The following is a 24,681-nucleotide window of genomic DNA, read 5'->3' as shown; positions in this document are numbered from 1 at the left end:
CTTCTGGCCATCCCTGACGGAGCCCAGGATGCCATCGGCCTTCCAAGCTGCAAGAGCGTACTGCTGGCTCGTGTTCAGCTTTCATCCACCAGGACCCCAAGATCCTTCCTAAATATTCCCTTGATGGCTGTGTCTGAGGTTCAGCCTTGTGTGAACGTCCAAAACTGTCTTGGTCGAAGAGCTAAGCACATACCCTCCATGAATATCCTATAAGTTTCCAAAAATAAGTCCTCTAAAGGGACCAATCTTTTAAGGGAAAAAAAAAAAAGTACTATTTAGACATAGTGCTTCCAATAACACTGAGTTTCTCACCAGACCATATAAACAAGATTTGGAAGGAGGGAAAGAATGTTCCCAGAAGTTGTAGCATTTCACATATTTCACATTTCACCTTCTGTCTAACCAAATTTTATTAGTATGCTGGAAACAGCTGTCAAATCAATGCTTGGATTTTCTGAACTGCTTCCCTAAATCAGTTAATTTTCCAGTGCAGTGTAAAAGCCCTGGTATTAATGGATTTTATACTACACTCTGGTGGATCAAACATCCAATACATAGAAAACAACCACAGTTTATAGCATCATAGAATCATAGAATCATGGAATGGCACACATTTGGAAAGGACCTCAAAGATCATCTAGTTTCAACCCCTTGCCATGGGCAGGGTCGCCAATCACTAGCCCAGGCTGCCCAGAGCCACATCCAGCCTTGCTTTGAATGCCTCCAGGGATGGGGCATCCACAACCTCTCTGGACAACCTGTTCCAGTGCATCACCATCCACTGAGTGAAAAACTTCCTCCTAACATCTAAACCTAAATCTCCCCTGTCTTTGTTTAAAACCATAGGAATTTATGGGAGGGATCACAGGAGCTCTTTCAATTAAATTACAGTTGTCTGAGAAGTGGATGTTCCCATATTATTAGTTCTGCCCTTGTCTAGGAATTGCAGTTCCTACAGCAGCACACTGGGGTAGAGTGTGGATCTGCATCAGAGCACGCTCACTTCAATGTCCACATTGAGTTTGGATTACTTTCAACAGTGACTTAAGATTACTAGAATCAATCAGGTACGTTCATACTCTTTCTGACAAAGTCTTGGATTAGTTGAGCAGTACTTTCAAGGTGAAATGAGCTATTCCAGGAGACAAAAGCTGCAACGTTGGTTGTAGGTGAATCTTGACAGCCTTATAGCCATGCTACATCACTACGAAGGTGTGAATTGCGCTCAGTAGTGCATATGATGAGCAGCACTTCCAGTTAACCTTTCTCCTCAGTATGACCCAGATAAAAATAGTAGGAGTTAGGGAGAGATATGCAATCAAGTTCCTAATGTTGTAAAGCACATCAGACAAGGCTTTAAAACCATGGACATCCACGTTTTTGGAGCACTATACTGCTGAGTGGCACTGTTGCACAAATGATGTCAAAACAGTTTCATATGCATAAAGATTTATTAGAGTAGCTCAGAGCTGGAAGGAAAGGACAGGGAAGGGAGGAGGGGAGAAGAGAGAGGAAAAGGGAAAAGAAATAGAAAAAGGAGAGAGAGAGAGAGAGAGAGAGAGAGAGAAAGTGTGAGAGAGAGAGAGAGAGAGAGAGGAAGTGTGAGAGAGGAAGAGGGAAGCAAGCTGTTCCTCCATAGCCAGAAAGGAAAAGCATTCACAGAGTCCTCATCTAAATGCTCCCATTAACACAGCTGTTAGCAATAGCAGAGATGCCAACATCAGCATAATTTTCTCATCAGTACCTTCCACTGTTATTTGCTCAAAGTCCCAGTTACTTGTTTCAGTCTACAATGCTGTTTGCACTGGTTGGAACATGCTAATGAATTAATTTTATATATATATGTATAGAGATCCAGGAATGTCTGTCCTGCATCCTGCAGGCCACATGCAACCCAGCATAGCTTTCAATGTATCACCTCCCCACCCTCACAGATCATTGAATTGAATTATTGCCAATGCCAGGTCTTCTTCAAAAGTATGGATGCTGATTATGGGGACATCATTCCCCTTTCTGAAGGAAGATTATTAAGTTAGGGTAAAAAGTCTTTATGATTTGCAAATGCAAATCAAGTCCTTTAGGAAATCAGAAAGAAAATTTGTGCCAGAATACAAAATTAAAAATGGCTCATAGATTTACTGCTTTTGGTGGATTTGACAGCTCATTTAAATGAGTTAAACATGCATCTGCAAGGTGAAAATCACATTATTTGCATATGTTTCAGATAGTATCATCATTTAATATGAAATTTAAATTATGGCAAGCTTCTGTTATGGCAAATAATTTCATGTGCTTTGATACATTAATAAAACACTGTCCTGTAGCAGTGAAAAACGTAGTTGTGCTTCTTATTTTGAGACAGAAATTTGGGAATAGGTTGCAAGATTCTCAAAAATATCATCAACTTTTTGTATATTTGCAACTCTGTTTTCAGTCAACATAAACACATTACCTGCAAATTTTCACATGGAATGTATAGAGTTGCAATCACACATTCAGTTCAAAGAAAAATTTGGTCATGTCTCTTTATCAGACTTTCATAGGCTTCTCTTACCAGAGGAAAATATGCCTCATTTCACAGTAACATCTTGCTCATGTCATCACTTTTGGGCAGGATTTACAGTTATAATCAATTATTATCATGGATGAAGCACAGGAAGAGTAATATTTCATCATAATTCTCTGACAAACACTTTGAGGACACACTGGGAATGGCAACCACTGCCCTTGAACCAGACTGATGCATTAGTTTCAAAAAAAAACCAAATATTCCAATAGTTTTATGTTTTTGTTGCTCTGGTTTTTTGTTTGTTTGCTTTGTTTTTATGTTTTAATAAAAGATACATAAAAACAAAATGTTTTATTACTTACCTATATAACTTTATTATATATTTTTTATATGCTGTCCAAGACAACTCCTATTCACTAAATGTAGCCCCAGGCAAGCCAAAAGATTGGACAACCATGAGTTATTATGTTCCTGTGCACAAGTACTACTGGTCAGTATTTATCTTTTATTTAAATGACTGTGACCTACTTTGGGTCACCTACTTTAGGTCATCTACTTTGCTGTGCATTGCTTCTTCTCTCTCTGTTCTATAAACTAAAACCATCAAAACAATAGGTAAAGGGTGTGTGTGCGGAGGGGGGAAAGTGGATGTGAAATTCTTACAATGATGATCATAACCTCCTATGAAAACTCTTGACACTGACATTGAAGGTCCTTGAGACCAAAGATACCTGAATAACACAAGGGGAAAATACACCCATAGTGAGTCTGGAGAAACTATGACATGACTGGAGGAATATGGTATTAGTAAGACTGAGATAGCAAGGCATCTAAGGTACTGTATGAAAGCACCATGATGCTGAATGTCTCCTTCAAAGCAAAACAGGATCAGCAGAGACACTATTACTCTGTGATTTCTTTTGTGAGAAATTCTCGCTTAATAGCATGAAGAGAACCATAGAATACAAATACAAATATGCAAGTGGTTTTGAAGCATACCCTTTCTTCTCTGAAAAAAAAGTAATAATAAACAAATTCACAGGCACACATCTGTGAGGTGCTGCAGATTAAAAAGTGTCTTGGAGAAGCAATCATTAATATTTATAATGAATCTCAGCAGCAGTTGCCAAAGGATGAAGGGAAACCACAGGAAATTTTAAACTCACAGTATAACAATTTGGGGTTATAAGAATAACAAGTTTGCTTATGAAAACAAAATGTACTAGTTTACTGAAGTTACTGTGATATATATTCCTCCACAGTTCCAGTATTCCTACACTTAGAGAGGGAAGATGTTTTTTAAACAAACCTTGCTCTGAGACATGGTAAGTTTTGGTGACTTGGGAACTATCCTGAGACAAGTCCAGCAAAATACATCAATAATTTCATCTAAAATAGAGTCATCTAAAATAGAGTCAAAATGAGTCTACGGACTAAGGTTTCACAGGAAAAAACTAGTGTTTAATGTAGGATTTCATCATATAATCTGGCAGTAAGAAATGTAAAATTGTTTCATCTTTCCTACAAGAAAGAAAATAGTTCCCTGTCATAGATACAGATAGTGATTGCTTGGATTACATTTCCCCAGCAGAGGGGATATTCCCATATATAACATGTCCCATGAAGTAAACTTTACGTAGAAGCTTTACAAACTGAAACTGCCTAACAGCTTCTACTACGTAAAAGAGTGGAGGAAAAAAAAAAAAAGTTCTAGAATTAGGCTGTTAAAGAGCAACAAAGAAAACGGACCCTTCCTCTTGCTGGCAGCAGCTATTGCATACAACACTTAAGTCTCAGGGTCCATTTTACTCATAAGATATTCAGTGCCATTTAAAAGGCTAGTTCTTCTACAGAAAACTCTCATTTCTATTCAAGCATTTCATGTAACAAATGAAAAGTCATGCACTGGCTTTTCACCTTGGAAATAAGTTAAGAACATTGGCAGAGAAATGTGCTTTTATATTGCTTGACACTCGCCTGCCTTAAAAATTTACATACGTTATGTTCATGCAGCCTGCTTCAGGCAAGCATGTCCCTATCAAAGAACCATAGTTCTTTATTCTGTAGATGTGCTTTGCCCACAGCATATATTCTCTCTGCACTCAGAGTTCTGACTTCCCCAACCACACATTTGGCTCCAGAAAGGGAGAACAGGCTCCATAAGAGGAGATCAATGCTAAGACGGTCAGCGTGAGTTTCTCATTCCCCTTCAACAGTGACAAATTATATCACACTGTATGTCTGAGAGGAACAATACAGAGTACTTCTTGAATCATATTTTGTTTGGAGCTAGGGTCAAGCATAAGCCAAATTAAACAGATTAATGTGGCAAGAACTACTCCAGTAATGAGCTGCTGTGACATGAACTTTCCTTTGGAGAAATTTCAAGCAAAAACAATTTTAATGTCAGGCTGAAATGAGTACCTTGGTCAGCACACCATTTTCTGTTTCTGGGAAACCATGAACATTACCTTAAATACCTTAGAAATAAGCAGAAGTAAATGCAGGACAAATATGCAACTAAGAGATATGGACATAATCACGAATTTATGACCAGAAATGATAGGAAATATGGGTTGTAATGATAGTAATTTTAAACAGATGGGCTTGATTTATTTTCCTGTAAATGATGCACCTGAAATATTTGCAAACTATAATATAATTCTACATTTTCAAAGTCACCAGTAAATACTACTCGTGTTGACAGTCAGATAGGTAAATGAGTGCTTTACAGGTGCAGTGATAGAAGCAAAGTAACATCTTAAATGTTTGCAGATATTATATCAGTAAACCAGAAAAATGCTGCTCCATTCTTGACAGCTATAAATATGAAAATATTTAAACACGTGTTCAGTATGAAATATAACCAGAGAAGCATTTGTCACCTTCCTTACAAACCTTAAGATGCACTTGCACTCATTTAATTTCCTTTAACAAAAAGAGGACATTTTCAAATAACTTGAAATTAATTCAAGAATGTGTGTCCTGTTGGTATCAGTGAACACTACTGACAAGTCCCTCTGTGCCACGTGAAAATGGCTGCTTCACTGTCAGAGTCTCAGAACTGACCATATTTCATCACTAAGAACATCCCCGAGTGTCTACAACAAGTAATATCTCAATATCCCATGATCTGATAAATTTTCAATCTAGTGAGATGGAAATATCCTATGAAAATCTTTGTTAAAGCAATAGAAAGTGAACAAACAGTAAATTAAAGATTCATATCTAATAGAATAAAACATAAAACTCAAATAAAACACAAACATCACTGAAGGCTGAAAATCAGCAGGCTGTGAACATCATCACTGGAAAACTATGCCACGTCTGGACAGAGATTGTTTTTAAAGATAAGGATAATCTAGGGGCAATATGCAAAAACACAAATGAACATCTCATCTGTACAGTTATCTACATGCAATGACCTACATTTTATTCCCCTGTACACATATGTACACATGCAAAAACCCTGGATACAGGAATGTTAGGGCTTCAAAATCAAATGGTTAAATAGTCTAGCATCAACCACATGGGTAATTTTGGGTAATCATAATGAACACCACATGACATACATTTACATGACAGTATAGAAGCTCACATCTTATGCCTATAGAGGGGAATGAAAGTAATGATTGATTGCTGTTGTATTTTTTGAGAAACTTGTGTCACGTGGTACATAGGGAAATAGAATTTAAATGATTTGTCTTGCTGTTTAATGATCAGTTTAATGCCAATCATTTGACATGCGCTGATGTGTTGCATGCCAATCAAACTTTGCACTGAAGAGGAGAATCCTTCACAGACTTTCTCTCTGCTACTTCTCTTCCCATTATCCAAACACTGATTTCATATACATGAATTTTCAGAAAATCCAGGTGAGACAGTATTACTGCCCTGATTTACAGATCTGTACCTAATTCATGAAGAGAACAAAAAGTAGCCATTAATTTTCAGAGTCTGATTCAAGTTGCATATTAGACTAATTACTGGAATTTTTATTCTTATACAGAAATTAATACACATAAAATATCCAGTACACTCCTTTTCAGGCATAGAGCACCCCACACGATCCAAAGATGGTTTTCACTCTCCATCTTTTATTTCAATGATCTTTCAGATGTTCTGGATTTAGACTTCTAAATGTAATAATATACAAACTTGGAGTTCAACTGTGACAAACAGCCATAAAGAGCTGAATGCAGCTCAGAAGTGCCCATAGTATCCTGTGTTGCTGAGGAATTCACAGTCACATTCTGTACTATACGGAGTTTCCTAACAGCTGTAAATCTCCTTGCTAAATATATCCAAATATACTTCTGTCCTGTGTTTCCCACTGTGCTCTAGTTGGGAAAAAAATAAAAATAGACATAAGATTTGAAAGACTGCCAGAGATCTGTATTTCACTGCACTGCTTTTCTGCAGAAATTCATACTTTAGTCTCCTACATGTTTTCACTAAAGACTCATGAGTAAGCAAGATAACAGTACAGAGGTGCATATTCATGTTACATGATGAATAGAACCTTTATATTTTATTTTATTTCCTGTATGCTAATCAACCAACTAAACAGTAAATCACCTGAAGCAAACCACAGTACCTGTGAACTGTCTTAAAATCATCAGGCAGCTTTCACCATGCTTTTAAATTCTGCAGGAGCATCCAATGATAATAATGATACTCATTAATAAAATGATTGTTAACTGATCTAAATTAGACTGCTGAACTGTGATTGCACAGATAGGCTTTTCTGTCTTTTTTGCACCATGTGTCATGATACGAGAAAGATTCTCTCATGGAAAGGGACAGACTCTTAAGCAGAGTCTGTGGTGACAGAACAAGGGGAAATTGTTTCAAGCTTAAAGAGCATAGATTAGGCTTGGATACAAAGAAGAAGTCTTTCACAGTGAGGGTGGTGAGGCACTGGAACAGGCTGCCCAGAGATTTGCATGATGCCCCATTCCTGGAGACTTTCAAGGTGAGGCTGAATCAGGCCCTGGGGAATCTGACCTAGCTGTGGATGTCCCTGTTTTATTACTGGAGAGTTGGTTTAGATGACCTTTAAAGTCCCTTCCAACTCTAAGGATTCTACAGTACCTGACATTCACTAAAAATGGTTTCTAACAAGGTAATCACGGTCAGTTCATTACAAAAACAGACTTTTGTATTCTCCATGTAAATACCTATCTGACAGGAAATGCTGCCAGGTTGTATATAACTGGAGCTGCAAATTGCTGTTAAATGCAGGCAAATCTCGTATATCTATGTTGTCCAAGTCAGTACCACAGGCTAATAAAAGTGTTGTTCTAGGGTGTTTTCAACTATGGCAAAGTTAAAAACTTAGTCAGTATTTATTCATTCAATTTCTATTTAAAATAAGAAATGAAATTTTTCATCTATTTCCATCTCTGCAGTGAAGACTTCCATAGAATGCATCAAGGAGGATTTCTTCACTCATGTGCTGTCCATGGGACAGCTTCATCTTCCACTTCAGTAGCTTCCACTTGAGTAGTCAATCTGCTACTCAAGCACAAGGAAGAACTGGCTCGGAATATAATGTTCAAGGGCAGCTTTGACTGCAGGGAATGCAGGGTGGATCTTGAGCACATGAGTAATGTAAATAGCAGAGAACCTTGAATGAAGGTTCAGGGAAGACAAATCTAGACTGTTCTTGAAGGTGTTCGATGATATCATGAGAGACTGGAGTCACGAGTTAACACAATGCAAATTCTAGATAGATAGATTGGTGCCAAAGAATATGGCACAGAGAAAGTGTGGAACCTCTGTCCGTGGTACTGCACAACTCATCTTTTCTCGGGCGTATTTTGGGAGTAGGATTGGAACAGGTGAACTCCAGAAGACATTTCTAACTGAAGTTATTCTAAAATCTCCAGCTAAAGGCCACAGCATTTAAGCAACTGGAGTGAAGCTTGTTCAGGGAACTGTTTGACTGATCTGCTTGGGAGGTTGTTCTTAAGTAAAAGTACTCAGGTGAGCTGGTTGATCTCCAAGGACAATGTGTAAGAACAATTCATCCCATTCTTACAACTCATTGTCTGTAAGAAAATGAGCATGTAGAGCAGAAGGCCATCTTAGCTCAGCAAAAAAAAAAATCCTAAATTCTTAACTGAGCTAGATAATGACTGGACAGACAAAAGAGGAAAATGCTGCAGCCATCTCCACAAAACAGTAAAAGAATTTGGAGAACTACAAACAAGCCAATCTAGCTTTAGAAAGAAGAGGAACAAAACAGAGTGATTACAATACGGGGAAGATTTAGATTAGACCTGAGGAAACATTTTTTCTCTGAAAGAGTGGTCAGGCACTGGAATGGCCTGCCTAGGGAGGTGGTTGAGGCACCATCCCTAGCGCTGTTCAAGAAGCATTTAGATGAGGTGCTAAGGGATTTGATTTAGTAGTTTAGTGCGTAGGGATGGTGATAGGAGGATGGTTGGACTAGATGATTTTGTAGGTCCTTTCCAACCTTATGAACCTATGAACCTATGAACCTACAAGATCTGTGTGATAGAAAAGCTTTCTGGAGATCTTCTGGGCCTGCCAGTAAAATGAAGAGTGGGGATTAGAAGGAAGTCAAGAATATGGTAAAAGACAGTCACATTCAAAGACAGGCAAAAGACTGCAACTAGATTGACTTCAAGACAGTAACCTAAAGAAATTGAGAGTAGAAAGATCAAAAGAAAGCAAGAAGCAGAGTAGAATAATTCTTCTAAGGAAACATTAGATGATTGAGGGAGAGGCCTCCCAAGGCAAGCAGATGTTACTTGGATTGTCCTGAAAAGGTCTTTGTAAGCATCCCTGAACGTGTTAATGACACAGCATCCACTCTACAAGATGCCTAATGAGCATATGAAAGCGTCATAATCAATTTTAAGGAAACATCTGCAAAGATGCCAATAAAACCTGTGGGAAAGCCCCTCATATTTCCTGTTGAACTTGAGTCCAAGATGCAGGCAAAGCAATGCTCCATAGCCTTAGTCCAAACATCACAGTACTGTGCTTGTCCCCAGGATGTCTGGCAGAACGCTTTGTCACATGGATTCAAGGAGCTATCACCTACAGCTGCTGAGCCAATTCCACCAGCTTTCTCAAGCAGTAAATGCAAAAGAAATCCATTAGTTTTGACTTGCCCATTGTTAAACTATGTGCAAAGGTCAATCATCAAGTTCACTGAGTTGTTTACTCCAACAAAACAGAAAGCTATTTTATTACCAGACATCACTACAATCACACTTCAGAGCTTTTGCAACAGGTACAGTTGAAGTAATATAAATAGATGAAGAGAGAGATCAAAATGATTTTTGATGCATTGCTGTCAAAATAAGAAGTTTTGTAAGTTCCCTGAGAATTTTTTTACCTAAAGACTCCATAAAGATATATTCTTCCTTTCATTTCTTCAAAGTACTAGAAAAATGAATTGGTTTAAAATGGTAAGATCTTAACACATAAATCACTAACTCCATTAATATTTAATGTTTAAATGAAATAAAGGTTTAAAACATTTATTACACTTCCTTTGTTCACAAATGTATCTCAAAGAAACAAGGACAAGAACAAGAAATAATCTGTCACTTGGCTGTCACAAGGATTTCATCCATATTACTATGACTATCTGTAAAAATGTAGCCTACTTGTCAGACAAGTAGTGTCAAATCTATCAGCTTCTGATACTGGATTCTTCCTTGTTGCAGAAGAAAAAAGTTATACCTAACAAATGACCTCTCTTTATCCATTGAATATTTAGTCTTAACCAAGCAAGAAGGTCCTGGTATTCAAACTTGGTGTTTTATCAACTGCAGAGCCAATTTCCAACTTGAGCTTATGTGGACCCTCTAGATGTCACACTTGCTGATCACTTACCCACCTTCACATCATTTTGGACATATTTAAGATCTCTTTTCAAAGAGGGAAAATTTTCAAAATCTTCTTCAACAGACACCTCCAGACATTGAAGAGAGACTAACCATCTGTAAGAACCTTTATCTTCCACCTGACTATATCCAAAACTTTTGGGCTAAGGCTTCTGTGCTGTCTCTGACACACAGGGCTGGTCTACCCTCTCTGACCAGATTCTCCATGTATCTAGGCTGGGAAACCATTAGAGGGCAGTGTAATCGTGTTTGATTGTCTTTTTTTTTTTTTTATTTATTTAATTTATATATACTATGGTACTGGCTGAAGGACAGGAAGGGTGAAGACAGTATTGTGCCCTCCTCCCACTGCTGCCTTTGGATGTAGTTGGGCTCTCATTTGAATCAAAAATAGAATCCAAAATCACAAACTCACTGGTCTACAAGTAGAGCCATGGCCTAAACTAAGATTTCCAAAATACAAACCAAAGCTAAGGTAGTATGAATATTTTTCTGTGGAATAGATTAAGACAATCCAACAAGAAAAGCGATTCCACAGAGATGAAAGAAAATTTTCACTTTAATCACCAAATCACATTCAGGCACTGACAATGGCTGTTCAACACTAGTGATGTGAGAATACTTGTAGACCAATACTGTTAAAAAATCCTGTTTAAATCCATAGTACCAAAAAACAGATAGATAAACAGAATAAATTCAGTCTGTAAAAAATAAAACCATCAATTAAAAAAGATCAATATGTTTGAAGCATCCATAAAAAGTTTTCCATTACACTGGCAGAAATTTGTACTACCCCAAAATCTACATCTCATAACTGTCGCGCAGATGCAAGACTAAAGACTAATCCATGGAGAAATGCAGCCTGGGAGTCAGCTTCTTGGCTATTTGTATGTTGGCATAACTCAAGTATGCTTGGGAAATATAATATGCAAGTATTATGGTCTTAGAAAATTGACTTGAAGAAATAGAGTAAATCAGCTTCCTTAAATTCTCCACCAGTGATCTTATCTAGTTACATATGTATTGGCTTTGAGACAAAAATAGGATTTATGAAGTTTATAATCTATGCAGCATTCTCTGCTGGACAAATCTCTAAGCAACCTCAATTAAAATAATTAAACCTGTTTTGAGCAGAGGATTGGGCTATGTTTCTTTCTTTTCTAACCTAAATTATTTTATGATTCTATAATAAAATACCTATACCCTTTTCATATAAAGTTAATCCTAATAAAATTTAGTACAAATTCTTGATTTTAGATAAGCATATTCCTCCAAAAGAAACAGCATCAGATGCAATACTTGGACAAACTTCTAGAAGAGATGATTTCAACTTAGGATTTAACTCTCAGTGAGGTGCCATTTAAATGAACTGTACTCTCTTCTGTAGGTGGCACTTACTGTGGGAAGAATATGATGTCATTTTATTTATTACACCATGAAGTATAAATGTGATAAATCATGCTGGAATACATACCTTGCATTGCTGGAGTGCTATTTGGTATGATAAATTGCAACCCATAAAGACAAAATTTTACCCTGAGATGTTTTATATTATTATTCCATGAGAGATTTAGGATGCAACAATCTTATTGCTTGGTTTTTACCTACCTGTTCATTTGCATTTGAGCCCAAGAAGTTTTAACCCATGATTCTTCTCCACATAAAGCAGATTTTAATAGTTATTCAGAAGAAAACTACATCTAGTAGAAATATATTTCAGAAGCTTGGTTGGATTTAACAGTACAAAGGAGAGAGAAAATTGACCCGGCCATACGGTTGTAGAGGGCTTATAACACTTCATGTTTGCTGAGAACCCACCCATCTGTACGGTCATTTCAACAAATGGTATGAGGGGCAGGATCACCTTCCTTGCCCTGCTGGCCACACTTCTTTTAATGCAGCCTAGGATATGGCTGTCTTAATCTGACTCAGATTAATTTATTATTTAATTAGTATTTAATTTAGTATTTAATTAATCTATGTTTTTTAGCAAATAAACTATTATTTTTGCAGCTTGCATTTAAAAAGATTTTGCTAAGATTACACTTTTCCTCCTTAGGCATTCATCTTTAACCACACAACTATGAACATCTACTAGGGCTGCCATGAAAGTGATGTCTCCTGTTTTATTCTGTTGGCCCAAGACAGTAGAGATAGATGTTGGTGGTATGGCAGTAGAGACTGAACCTTCCTGTTACTATTCAGTTACATATTTTTGTCATGTAACAGATGGTAGCAGAGGGGCAGTCTCACAAAATGGCATATGACATGTATCATACTGCATAATGGCTTAAAGGTAGAGGAAACCTTTAAAGCATTATCTGTTCTATGTGTAACTGACAAATGTAGAAAGAGAAGCACTGTCATTTACCTAATAGCATTAATTCTCAGTGCAGTGTTACTTTTTGGGAGCAATGTTCTGATATCTGTGCTGAGACTGCTGAAAGACAGGACATCCTGGAAGCTTCTGTGTTCAAAAGCTAATGTACACAGTCAAAACATAACAAACTGTTAGGAAAATATTCATACTTTCAGATTACTGAGCAATAAAAATCATTCCTTCATCCCTGAAAGGTGTTGGAACAACTTGTTCTGGACACCCTATCCAAATAATTGGAAGAGAAGAAGGTAATCAGGATAGTCAACATGGATTCACTATGGATAAATCATGCTTTCCCAAACTGATAGCCTTCTAAGATGTCATGACCAGCTGGGTAGACAGAAGCAAAGCAGTGGTTGTGCACACAGAATTCAGCAAGGCATTTGAGACCATCTTGTTATGAAACAGCTGGGAGGACTGGCTGGTACACCATAAGGCTGTGCTACCATTCAGCAAGATCTGGACAGACTGGAGAGTTGGGCAGGGAGGAATCTTCTGAGGTTTAATAAGAGTAAGTGTACAGTTTTGCATATGGGGAAGAATAACAGCATGCAGCAGTACAGGTTAGGGAATGACCTCCTGGAAAGGAGTTCCACGAAGGAAGAAATGGGTGTTCTGGCAGACAACAGGTTGCAGTTTGCTACCATCCACTAGGTACTCATTGGCTTAGAGAGCAGAATTCAGTCTTTACAACTTCATTATAAGAGAATAGTTCCAAACTTCAGAAAAAAAAAACCCACAAAGCTTAGGGCAAAAGAGTTGCCAGGTTGTTCAAACAGCAATCACTTTTCAAACCACAGACATTAAAAAAAAAAAAAAATCACATAAGCAGCTTAACATTTGAACTGTGCACATACCAAAGAACAAATTGCAAACTTTAACAGCTAGTATACAGTATGTAGCTGTTCTCAGGAAAAAGTTAGTACAAATGCTTCTGCAATTGTGTCACAAATTGACATCATTCACTGACCCTAAAACCTATATTTTCATCTGTCTGCTACAATCTGTTTTTCCGTAGCAAATGTGTTGCAGAAGGAATGCTCAGTAACTAACTGCTCTCTGCAGTCCATGCTTCTGTAATTGTATGTTTGGTTTCAAGACAGGCTGCAAATGTGGCACTCAATTACACAGCAATGAAAAATGTGGCAGTACATGAGAGTTGCGTTGACATTGCATGGCATGGAAATGGTACTAAGACTGCATATGTCACATATTAATATGTTTCTAAATACAGTTTTAAATATTAAGTAATCATAGCAGAAATATTCCCATTTGCTCCCAGATCACAAAGGAAAACACAGGTTTTCATGTGAGTACCCTTTTGCCAAACTTCAGCTTAAAACAAAGACATGATAAATATCTTGTTGATGGGAATGTCCTGTTATTCAGTAACAGTATTTTTTCACTATATTGGATTTTTGAGACTTATACCAAGCAGTCCAGTCCAAAATAACATTGGACTTGAAGAAGCTTTATAAGAAACTCCTCCAGCTTACCTTTATGTTAAATGCAGAATTTGTCAAAAACTGTAAAAAAAAGGAAAAAAAACAGTTTTTAAAACTTTGCTTCAGATTAAGGTGTTTGGTTTTGTAGTTGTTCTTCTGAATTAAGGACAATTTTCTGATTTAACTTGTCCATCACATCATACACTAAGCATTTTCATCTCTTGGTGATCATTCAAATTCTGATAGCACAGGATGCCTTGGGGAGCACAGTCAGGTGTTTATTGGGGCCAGTAATGAGCACTCATCTGAATCATTTGCATTACCATTTCCACCAGAGGAGTGTGACATTTTGAAATGACTTGAATTAATAAAACTAACTTACAAATTTTTAGAGTTCTGAGGCATTCTGTGAAGGCAGAATTTAAAGTAGTAGAGTTTAAAAGAATTTTATTGACAGTATTTTTATTTCTACTTCCTCGTTCTCATTATTTAAGGTAAGACATCATTTGACAATAATGTAAAGGATACAGTGCTAAGGCATTAATTTTGAAGATAAAGAAAATGATTATTTTAACCTATTATACTGTTACATTTTCTTCTAGCTTCATATCATATTTATAATAATTTCCATTGTGTTCAGTATTAAGAGAAATTTTGAAATTCCTGGAATACATAATAATGTTTGCACAATTTATTTATCTCAGAGATGAGGGAGGCCAATGACCAATTTAAATCTAGTTTAGTTCTCAAATTTTTGTGTGAATCCACCTGTCTGTTTGAGATGCAAATGAATAAATGAGCTTGTAATTGGTTGATTCCTTAACCTGAGGACAGAGGCAATATTTTAACTCTGCACATCAGGACAGAAAAAAAGCAATATTACTACTTATGCATTTTAATGTATAAATACACCTATTTTTATGCTGACTTTTTAATTACAGTCTGATGAACTTACATTAGAAATGTGCATCCTTATTCAGTACCATTCAAGGGATAGTCCCTTTATGCCTCCATATATTTTATACATAATGCACCTAAAATACTGTATTTGTTTTCATCAAAATCTTGAGTTAACTCTCTGTTTTGTATCAGTAAATTTATTCCTTCAGTCTCAACACAGTTTAAAATTCATCCGGACTGCCCTCATTTCACATTTATGATATTCCTCTCATCTGCTTTGATTTATATAAAAGAACCTTTATTAAAGGAAAATCTGAATCTACTGAATTAATACATAAGACAAATTTTCAACCAGTCTGGTTCCTGCATTTTGATTACTTAAAATGCATTTTTTATGAAATCCCAGGGTAATTAAAAACAAAATTCAACACTTGTGTCTTAGAAACAGTCCTTGCTTCAATTGCAAGTAAGGTGAGCAGAACAAAATCTATCACACAGTAACCCTCTTTTACCTCAGAATCATTAGGGAGCTTTTACTAAAAGTATCAGACAAAGGTGGCACTGCAGCAAAAACGAGTCAAAAGATGAAGACTAACAGCTGAAAAAATGTTTTGAGGATATATCAGAAAGGAGTTTGTACTACATTCTCATTACGTACCATTGTTATTTGTGTGCATTTAGACTTTCCAAATGCAAAGCACAAGAATGACTTCCTCTACAAATAGTCTGCACTGATGCTTTTGTGCTTAGATCTGCTTTCTTTATGTTGTGTTGGCAAAATTAAGACAAAAAGAGCCTCTGTCAGTCACTGCCTGAAAATAAAAAAAAGTCCACAATCTGACATCCTTCGTAGGACACCCTTACGTGCTAAAAAATAGGGTCAATTTCCAGTGTATTGTCACTTGCTTTGTTTTCTTCTCACCCAATCATGTTTTGTTTGATTAAAAAACAAACAAACAAAACAACAATAGCAACAATAAAAAACAACCAAGAAATACCTAAGAATGTACTTGTGCTAGTGCTTCCAATGCAGATGTTCCCTGAGACAACATAGTCACTTGGCCTGTTTGTGTGCATGTCTAGAGGCGGACATCCTTGCTAATAACACGTGGTCTATTTCTAGTCATCTGTTTTTGTCACCACTGGCAGGCTAAATAAAAACAATGTGCACCTTTAGTGCACACACAGTTTTAGTGCATGTTGAGGAAACATTTTATTACACCTTACTCCTATATGGACTCCATAAATCTTCCCTGGAGGGAAATGTCAGGGAAGTTCTTCATGCTGTGCATGCTCCATCCATGGCCTGTAGAGCAGCCAAGCTGCCCAAAGGCAGCTCCATGTGATTAAGCGGTATATTAAGCCTATGTATTCTGGCATTCAGGCACTTCTGGAGCTCTTAAGTGTTTGACTTTCCATCATCTCATTCCTTTAATAAACTCTACGTGCATGTACCATACAATCCAGTATTACTGCTCTGCAGGAAGGAAAAACACATCAAGCCAAGATGCTACAGAGCAGTTTTAATCTCTTTTTTTTTAGAGAAAATGTATTAAACTCTATGATACCCAGGTGCTGAGAAGAAAATGAGGATTTCTTTCCTGAGGTTTTGTGAACATTTTTTGGGAACAGATAGTTACAGCTGGACACATGACAATCTCAGAACATGATATTTCATCAGCCTCGTTCAACAGAGGATTGAGAATATGAATCACATTACCAACAAACTGGAATTTAGATGAAATGTATCAATAAGCAGAGCGTTCACATCACGACTGCTCACCAGAAAGCTTGTAATCTTAATGATGAACTACAGTTTTTCCTATCAGTACGTCAAAATCTGGAGCCTCAGCATTATATAATTGGAGGCCAGACATCCATTAACACATTTAGAGACATGGCACACACTTCCAGTATACTGTAATAGCTAATAGATATTTTTTTCCTAGTCTCTCTTCAAAGTTAATGATATAGATACTAACTGAACTCAATAAACCAGGAATACAAGACCAGCTTCTTAAAGCAACAGTTTGGCTTAATGTATACATGACTAAGTATATAAAAAGGAAATTAATTTTTAATGTTTTGTGACAACATTTTTCTTTGGGTAACTTCATGGAATTCAGTGGCTAGAATGTTAATCTTGGAACAAAATTAACACTAACAAAATGAAATAAGTTACCTAAATAAAGTAGCAACATCAGAAAGAAAAGTGGCAATTGCGATTGAAATCATGCTTTTTATGTTATTTCAGCTCCAGAATTGCTCTCTGTATGTCATACTCTGCCAAGATTGTATTTTATTTAAAAGTGAATGTAGGTTATATGTTGATTTTATTTAAATAGTCATGATGATGATGATGATGATGGTGATGGTGATGATGATGATGATGAGATACTGATGATGGAAACAACATTAACATCAGACTTTTCTCATAACTAATTTTTAGCTCTGTTACTACAGCGATTCTCTTGACAAGTGGTTGCTGGGATATAAAGTGATACATCTTGTCACCAGTTGCATCCAATTCCCCGAACATAATTTCTATAGAACTTCACGGTCAAATGTCTTTTTCCAAAATGTATTTCCCAAACTGTGTTGAAGTGCCTCCTCCACAAAGTTCTACTGATTCCTGTGTTGTAGCATCAGAATTCAGATTTGCTGCTGGAATAGGAGTAACTTATAATTTTAAAAATCAAGCTTTAGTGAGTATAGTAAAAGGGGGGCAAGAAAAATCATTCCCCAGTTCTGAAGGACTTCCAGAGTGTCAGCCATGATATCAAAAGCATTCAGGAATAAGACACAGTCCATATATTTCAGAGAGGTCAAGCAAAGACAGTATGGGGCACCTTTGCAAGAGATTAGGGCAGGCAGAGTTCAGGCACAGTACTGCGGATTATGGGGCTCTGCCTAGTACTTTAAGGGCAGGGAGGAGTCTGTTGTTGGCACACACTGGACATGGGAGGTGGATTTTAGGATGGCAGCAGGAGCTTTGATGTGGGAGCAGAAATTATACAAGGTTTTACTTCTGATTTTCTTATAAGTTCAATTTGTCTTCAGTTCAGGTCTATACAGATTGGCCAGTGCAGTAGTAAATAAATGATTCATGACTTTACAATACTCATCTGAAGCTTTTTGCATCTGCAGGCTTGTTTAGTTGTGAATATAAATCATCTAGTTTGCAATCATGCGTGCTTCCTGCACATGGCCCAGCATATCCAGGGTCAAAACCCTGACTTAAGACAACAAAAAATGGCTCTTTTCTTTTTATTATTTTAAGTAATCCAAACAAATTGTATTTTTCTTTAAGAACAGAATAGCTGGATCACCTTCTTTTGCCATTGTCAGATTATGATACTCTTCAGCCAAGAAAACTAACTTCTACATGCTCTTGAGGATACTCTTATCCCAGCCATGTGTTTGGGAGCTTGACAATACAGCCATGTCTGCATGCCACGTCTGCTTCACACAACAGACTGCCAACTCCAACTTGAATCTGCACATTATGCTTCCAGTCTTCCTCCACTAATACAGAGACAGGGGCACTTTATTAGACCTGGTAATCAGTCAATGTCAGTGATCAAAGTGAAACTAGGAGGACATTGGTAAGGCAGCATCTTTGAAATCTGTCAGTATCTTTTCACTGAAAGATTAAAGGTAAATATTAACATCCCAAACTTCTGACTTTCAGTATTCACTATTAAAAATATCTGGGTTAAAACTAGCTATGGAAAAACAGCAGTGGTTCTGTAGAACAGAATTTTCAAAACACACTGAGAAGACTGCAAAATATGTTGGATTTTCCTTTCATTCCTCTAGTTTGTAGTTCGTTTGTTTTCTCCTCTAATAAATACACACAGAACTGACAGATCCCATTATCTTACATTCTTATTACTTGTATCACAATAAAATAAAATAAAATAAAATAAAATAAAATAAAATAAAATAAAATAAAATAAAATAAAATAAAATAAAATAAAATAAAATAAAATAAAAGGTAATTTTTAGGAAAGAACCTAATGCTTTTTACCAAACTCTGTCTTTCCTAAGTGGTAACAAAACCTTGAAAAAAAAATATTGAAACATAATCAAAACACAAAAAAAACGAGCAAAACCACATATCCAGAAATTTTGCTGCACTGCCAATATCAACATGGCTATTCACTTTATGCATAAACTTGGAAAGAGCATTTTCCTTCTCAGAAATTAATTTGTGAGAAATCAGGATCTAATCATTGATGAGCAAGGCTTTCAACTGAGCACAGGTTTTTTAATTTGTGTGTGCTCCCACAGTACCTCCAGGGACTTGTATGTTCAAGTTGCTGATTCTTCTGTTTGGATTAAACATCCTGGCCAGACAACAGGGATGCTGCAGAATCATTGCTCTTAATGAGACACTATAATGCCTATTGGAAATGAAATTGACAGTGGAATTAGGAAAGATACAGCCCAACTAAAGAATCAAAATACAGTGGATAATGAGGGCACAAAATACTCAAACTATAACAATCAAGGAAACTAAAGTCCAAATTTGCAGAAGGAAAAAAATTGTTGTATTTTTAAATGTCTTTGTCTTTAAAAAATAAGAAAAGTCTGTTAAAAACACTGAGCCAGAAAAGAAAAAAAGGTATTGTGATCTTTTTTACATCATTTGAAATTTATTGACAGAAGGCCTTTCACTTGTACAGTTCATCTTGTTTTACCTTCCTCGAAGTCTCGATAAATGGGCTGAGGGGATGATAACCTGGATCTGCAATATTCAATCCAATTCATTTGCTAGAAAAAAAATAAAAATAAATAATAGCAGGAACATCAGCTGTTCAAATACCACCTGATGGAACAAAAGGAGAAATGTTCGTAGCCTGTAGTTTGAAATGGTACTACAGACAATTTTTCTGTTTAGCAGGAGGACTGATACTCAGGGAAAAAATGAGAAAGAAAGCACTTGGGAATGTAAAAAATCATTGTTTTATAACATTAAAGTCAGTTAATAATTTCTTCTAGGTAGATTTGGCATTTCTTTTAGTACACGATCAAAATATCTGAAATATTGACACTTAATATTGCTCTAAGACTTTTGTAGAATGTATTGAGCTGCTGTTATTTGAGTAATTAAGCTCTGACAAATTATTTATGAAGTAAAAAGTATCTGAGCAATGCATAAATGTAAGAAGTTATATTTTTTGACAATCAGAGGCCAGAACAGATGAGGTAACATCAAATGTCTCCACTTCAGTCTCTGGACAGTACTGTGACTTATGTCAGCTATAGATCTGGATGTCTATTTGAAATAGTCTGAATATCTCTTTTCCTTGAATATATATATTTTTTTGAGGCTTTCAGTGTGTTTTTCTGCAAATCTAGTAGTGCCAGGTCACAGGTTAATTCCCTGAAGCCTTTCTACTTACACCTCCCTTTAACGCTTGTATTTTACTATGTAACTCACTGTAATCAAAGGAACCAGAAGGACAAAAAGAAACTTTAATCCCTGGATTAAGTCAAAAGGGAGAAGCTAATTGAGAGTTTGTTTGTAAGAAAGTTCTAGAACATGAATGGTTTAATACAATAAATATCCTATTGGTAGACAGATTACCTCTTGGATCCTCCCAAATAAGGACATTATCATTTAAGTTAATAATTGCTCTAATTTGGAATATGTTTAGGGGTATCATTAGTGACCATTAATCAAAGAGAGGGGTAAAAAAAAAGAAAGTAAAAACAAAACCAAATCCAATTGCAGAGTCATTCCATTCCTGTCTAGCTCTGGCACACTCTTCACCCAACTTCTTTCTCTTCCTTCATACTGGAGCCTTATTCTAGCATGTTGGACTGCAGCACTGTCTTCTCCTACCTGAAGGAACAGCAATATTTGTTTAGAAATTCTGTCTGCTCTAACTACATGAGGAATGGAAATGATACAGAGCTCAGTATCAGCACACAAAAACTCAAAGTATAATTATTCAATCAGTATTTACTCAGAATAACTTTAAATACAACTTAAAGGCTATCTGAAAAACACTCATATCTTTTCCATTGAAATTTGAGATAGCTAGGACTCATGAAATGAATAGCAACGACAAAACATTGATATAATGTGGGTAAATGACGTGCAAGCACTGCCAAGAATCTCTGCAATTGGGTCTTTGTTCTCACCTGAAATAGCATTGCTGATATTCCTTCCATACTGCTCTAATTGGAATTCAGACACTGCAAGGAGAAATAGCTTCCTGAACAAAAAAATCAACACACTAGAAATGAAATAGAGTTTTGAAAGAGACACAGATTTATTTTTACCATAAAGGTGAAATGATTGAATTTGAACCTGAATGGGTTCTAGCACGCTGCCAGTAATCACAATACCAGAACAAATGGGTTTGAATACAACCTGCACAAAAATATGCAGAATACCAAATAGAAGTGTACACCCATGTCAGTAATTTCTATTTAAGGCATATATATGTGCGTATAGGTGTGGAGAGTTTCAGTCAACAAGGAAAGCAGGGAAGAACACACCCTGTATTGATGACTACGTAATACGAAGCCACAAACCTGGAATGTCACCGAAGTACATTTGAAACCGAAATAGGTGTTCTGAGCCACAAGGACACTGAGTTGCTTTCCACAAGAGGACATAAAGCTGCTCAGCATTTTATAAATGCACATAAGGAGTGAATATAAAACAGGCACTAATTACAGCTGGCAATTGATTTTTCTGACTTTCTGCTGCTTTCTCAAGATTTGTCATGCTGTCCCCCAGACACATCAGAGTCACAACCAATTCAAAGTTCAGTTGAAGCACATATGTAAATCTAATTATGTCAGATTCTTTTCCAACTTTCTCCCAGTTTCTCGGTCAGGTTGTAAAATTTACATCTTAGAGATCCAGAATCATAGAAGTAGTAAAGACACAGAATATTCAGGTTGCCTTTCTGTATCTTCATCAATCTTCACAGGAATTCATTTTGATAACACAGAGATGACTGAAGTATTAAGTCAAACTTGCACAACACAGAAACTTCTACTTACGCTACAGAACTACAGAAAAATATATTTTTAACAACAAAAGACAATTTTACAGCTTCAATACAAAATATTGATATGTCTTGTGAACATAGAAAATGTAACAGAACAACAAATAACATTCAATATTTATGCATAAGTAGTGTTTTCCTCGGGGTCTCTGTCTACAAGATGAATACTTCCTGTGACCACTGACTCCTCTTGAGCTGATGTGTTCTCCAGCTGCTTATTTGTGCAATATGGAATGTGGCCACAAAAATACATGTAAATCCATGGGTTGGTGCAGCTATTTAAATTGCCAAGAAGCATGATAATGGTGAATGCTGATCCTGGAAGGAAATAGTTAAAGGAGTAATAGAGTAAATAAAACATTTACAGAACCACAGAATTGTACAGTCATACAAGTAAGTAACATTTTCACTGCCTGATGCTTTCTGGTGTAACTATGCATATGTTAAAGTTACAGTAATATTGGGAAATCCTCATACATTCAATGCAGTTTATAATTGTGTGAGTTACAAAGCATACCGTATGCTTTTCAGAGTTAAATAGTTCCATATAGCTCTTTGTTTGGTGTAGCTGCTTTAAATTTAGCATCAAATGTTAACCTGCTAGAGAGGTAGAGGCAGAGATATAGATATTGACATAAATCCATGTAGAGTAACACCCAAATTCACACAGAAAGATTTCTGAAAGATCTGTGTTGTTTTTTTTAATCTATATATCTATTTTATATCTATATATCTTTGAGTTTTCAGAAGATGAACTTAAAGTTACATACAGAATCTGCCATTCACAAAGAGCCAATAGTACAAGTCTGACAAGATTAATTCTGTTTTAGCATGGTGTTCTTTCATATCTCTCCTATCCTTGCTTGTTTGCTTTATAAATAGCCATTCCACAGCTTAAAATCGTTCTATAATGCAACACAGATATATCATAAAAATCATTTAAATATTAAAGTGAAAAAACAGATTTCTTATAACACAATTGCTCCATACTCTAAGAAATGCTTATTTTATTACTCTGAATAATTAACTAATTCTTTTCACCTCAAGAGCCCAAAATGCTGCTGCTATAATAGCCAAAGCCCCTAAAAGTCTGAAGTCCTGCCACAGCATTACTTTCACTGTGCTGTTTCTTAATCTTTGAATCTTTCATCACCCAAAACACACAGACAAAACACCTGCTTACATGATGTTTTCATAACATAACACATGAAGTTCTCTATATGTAAATCAGCATAGTAGGTAAACAACACATAAATCATACTCAAATGCTATTTTAACTTTTACACAAAAGCAAAGTCCACATATGAAGCAATATAGCAATGGGCTAGTCTGCCACGAAGCTATTAAGAAGGATGGAGAGTTTCTTACCTTCAGTAATGCCACTGGGGAACCACACAGACCACAGCTGTGCAATGAAGAATGGTGACCAACAGAGAACGTATGCAACAACTGTCACCACTGTCATTTTTACAGTCTTGATCATAGCCTTTGAAATACAGTTCACACTGCTGGCTCGGGATGGCAGGACTTGCTTCTGATTCGTTACTTCATATTCATTCTGTTTTTTCACGTATATATTTCTTTTGATTATTTTACAAATCTTAACCTGGCACGTGATAAGGATGGTCGAGGGAATGAAGAATATGACTATAAAAATCCAAGTCACATATGCCTTTGGGCCCCATGGTTGAATAAATTCAGCCCAACATTCAAAGATACCTGGAGATATTTCAGTCTTAGAAAAAATAAATACCTGTGGTAGGCTAAGGATCAAGGATATAGACCAGCTGGTGCAAATGGGAATGTTCCACAGAGCTCTCTTCTTTTGGAAAGTGACCATAGGGTAGCAAACTGCTTGATATCTGTCCACTGTCATGACCACTATCATATAAGTAGAGGCAAACATACCTAGCAGTTGTAGATACTTGATAACTCTGCACAAGAAATCTGGCCCTATGAAAACATCTGTAATATCCCATATGAGTTGAGGCAGCACTTGAAAAAAAGCAACCACTAAGTCAGCTATGCTGAGGTGCAGCATGAATACATACATCCTAGAGAGCTTCTTTCTTCTTCTCCACAGCACCAGAATGAGAATAAAATTGCCCACAGACGCTGTCAGAAATATCACCCCCAGTACAGCAATTTCTACTTGAGCTAATTGCTCATCTCTTTCCGGTCTTCCAACAGGATCTGACTTATTTGTCAAACTCAGGAATCTGTGAGGACTTTCGGTCTGATGTGTGCTATCCTGAATAGGAAATGAAAAATTCTTCATAGTGCACAGAAGCTACTCCCAGTAGCTGCTACTTGAGACTCAGGATGAAAGCTGTGAGGTCTGTGAGGTGCCAGCCAGCAACAAACCAGCACAGGTTCAGGTTTCAGGATATCTTCAAACAAATCTCCTCCTGCTCGTGCAAACTAAAGCAGTGGACTTGTGTCTCAATGAAATTCTGCCTCTTGCTGGAGTGCAAAAAGCCTTTATATAGGCTCTGAGTGGAGCCTTATGTAACTCCGGAGTCATCAAGTA

The 24,681-nt window shown here is 36.6% G+C and overlaps 1 protein-coding gene across 1 annotated transcript; it reads right to left on the bottom strand.

Moving 5' to 3' along the window:
* Positions 1–22,269: 22,269 nt before the first annotated feature.
* LOC136052949 (arg8-vasotocin receptor-like) lies at positions 22,270–24,429 on the bottom strand. The gene is made up of 2 exons (XM_065743446.1): positions 23,520–24,429; positions 22,270–22,469 (listed from the first exon to the last, which is right to left on the bottom strand). Exons 1-2 carry the CDS (start codon positions 24,427–24,429, stop codon positions 22,270–22,272), a joined length of 1,110 nt encoding a protein of 369 aa, XP_065599518.1.
* Positions 24,430–24,681: the final 252 nt, after the last annotated feature.

The sequence above is a fragment of the Cyrtonyx montezumae genome, unplaced genomic scaffold (genome assembly GCF_038088225.1).
Source record: "Cyrtonyx montezumae isolate F1298 unplaced genomic scaffold, pur_monq_1.0 scaffold_3, whole genome shotgun sequence".
NCBI lineage: Eukaryota > Metazoa > Chordata > Aves > Galliformes > Odontophoridae > Cyrtonyx > Cyrtonyx montezumae.
Note: the sequence above shows the minus strand (reverse complement) of the source record. Positions and strands in the feature narration are given on the sequence as shown.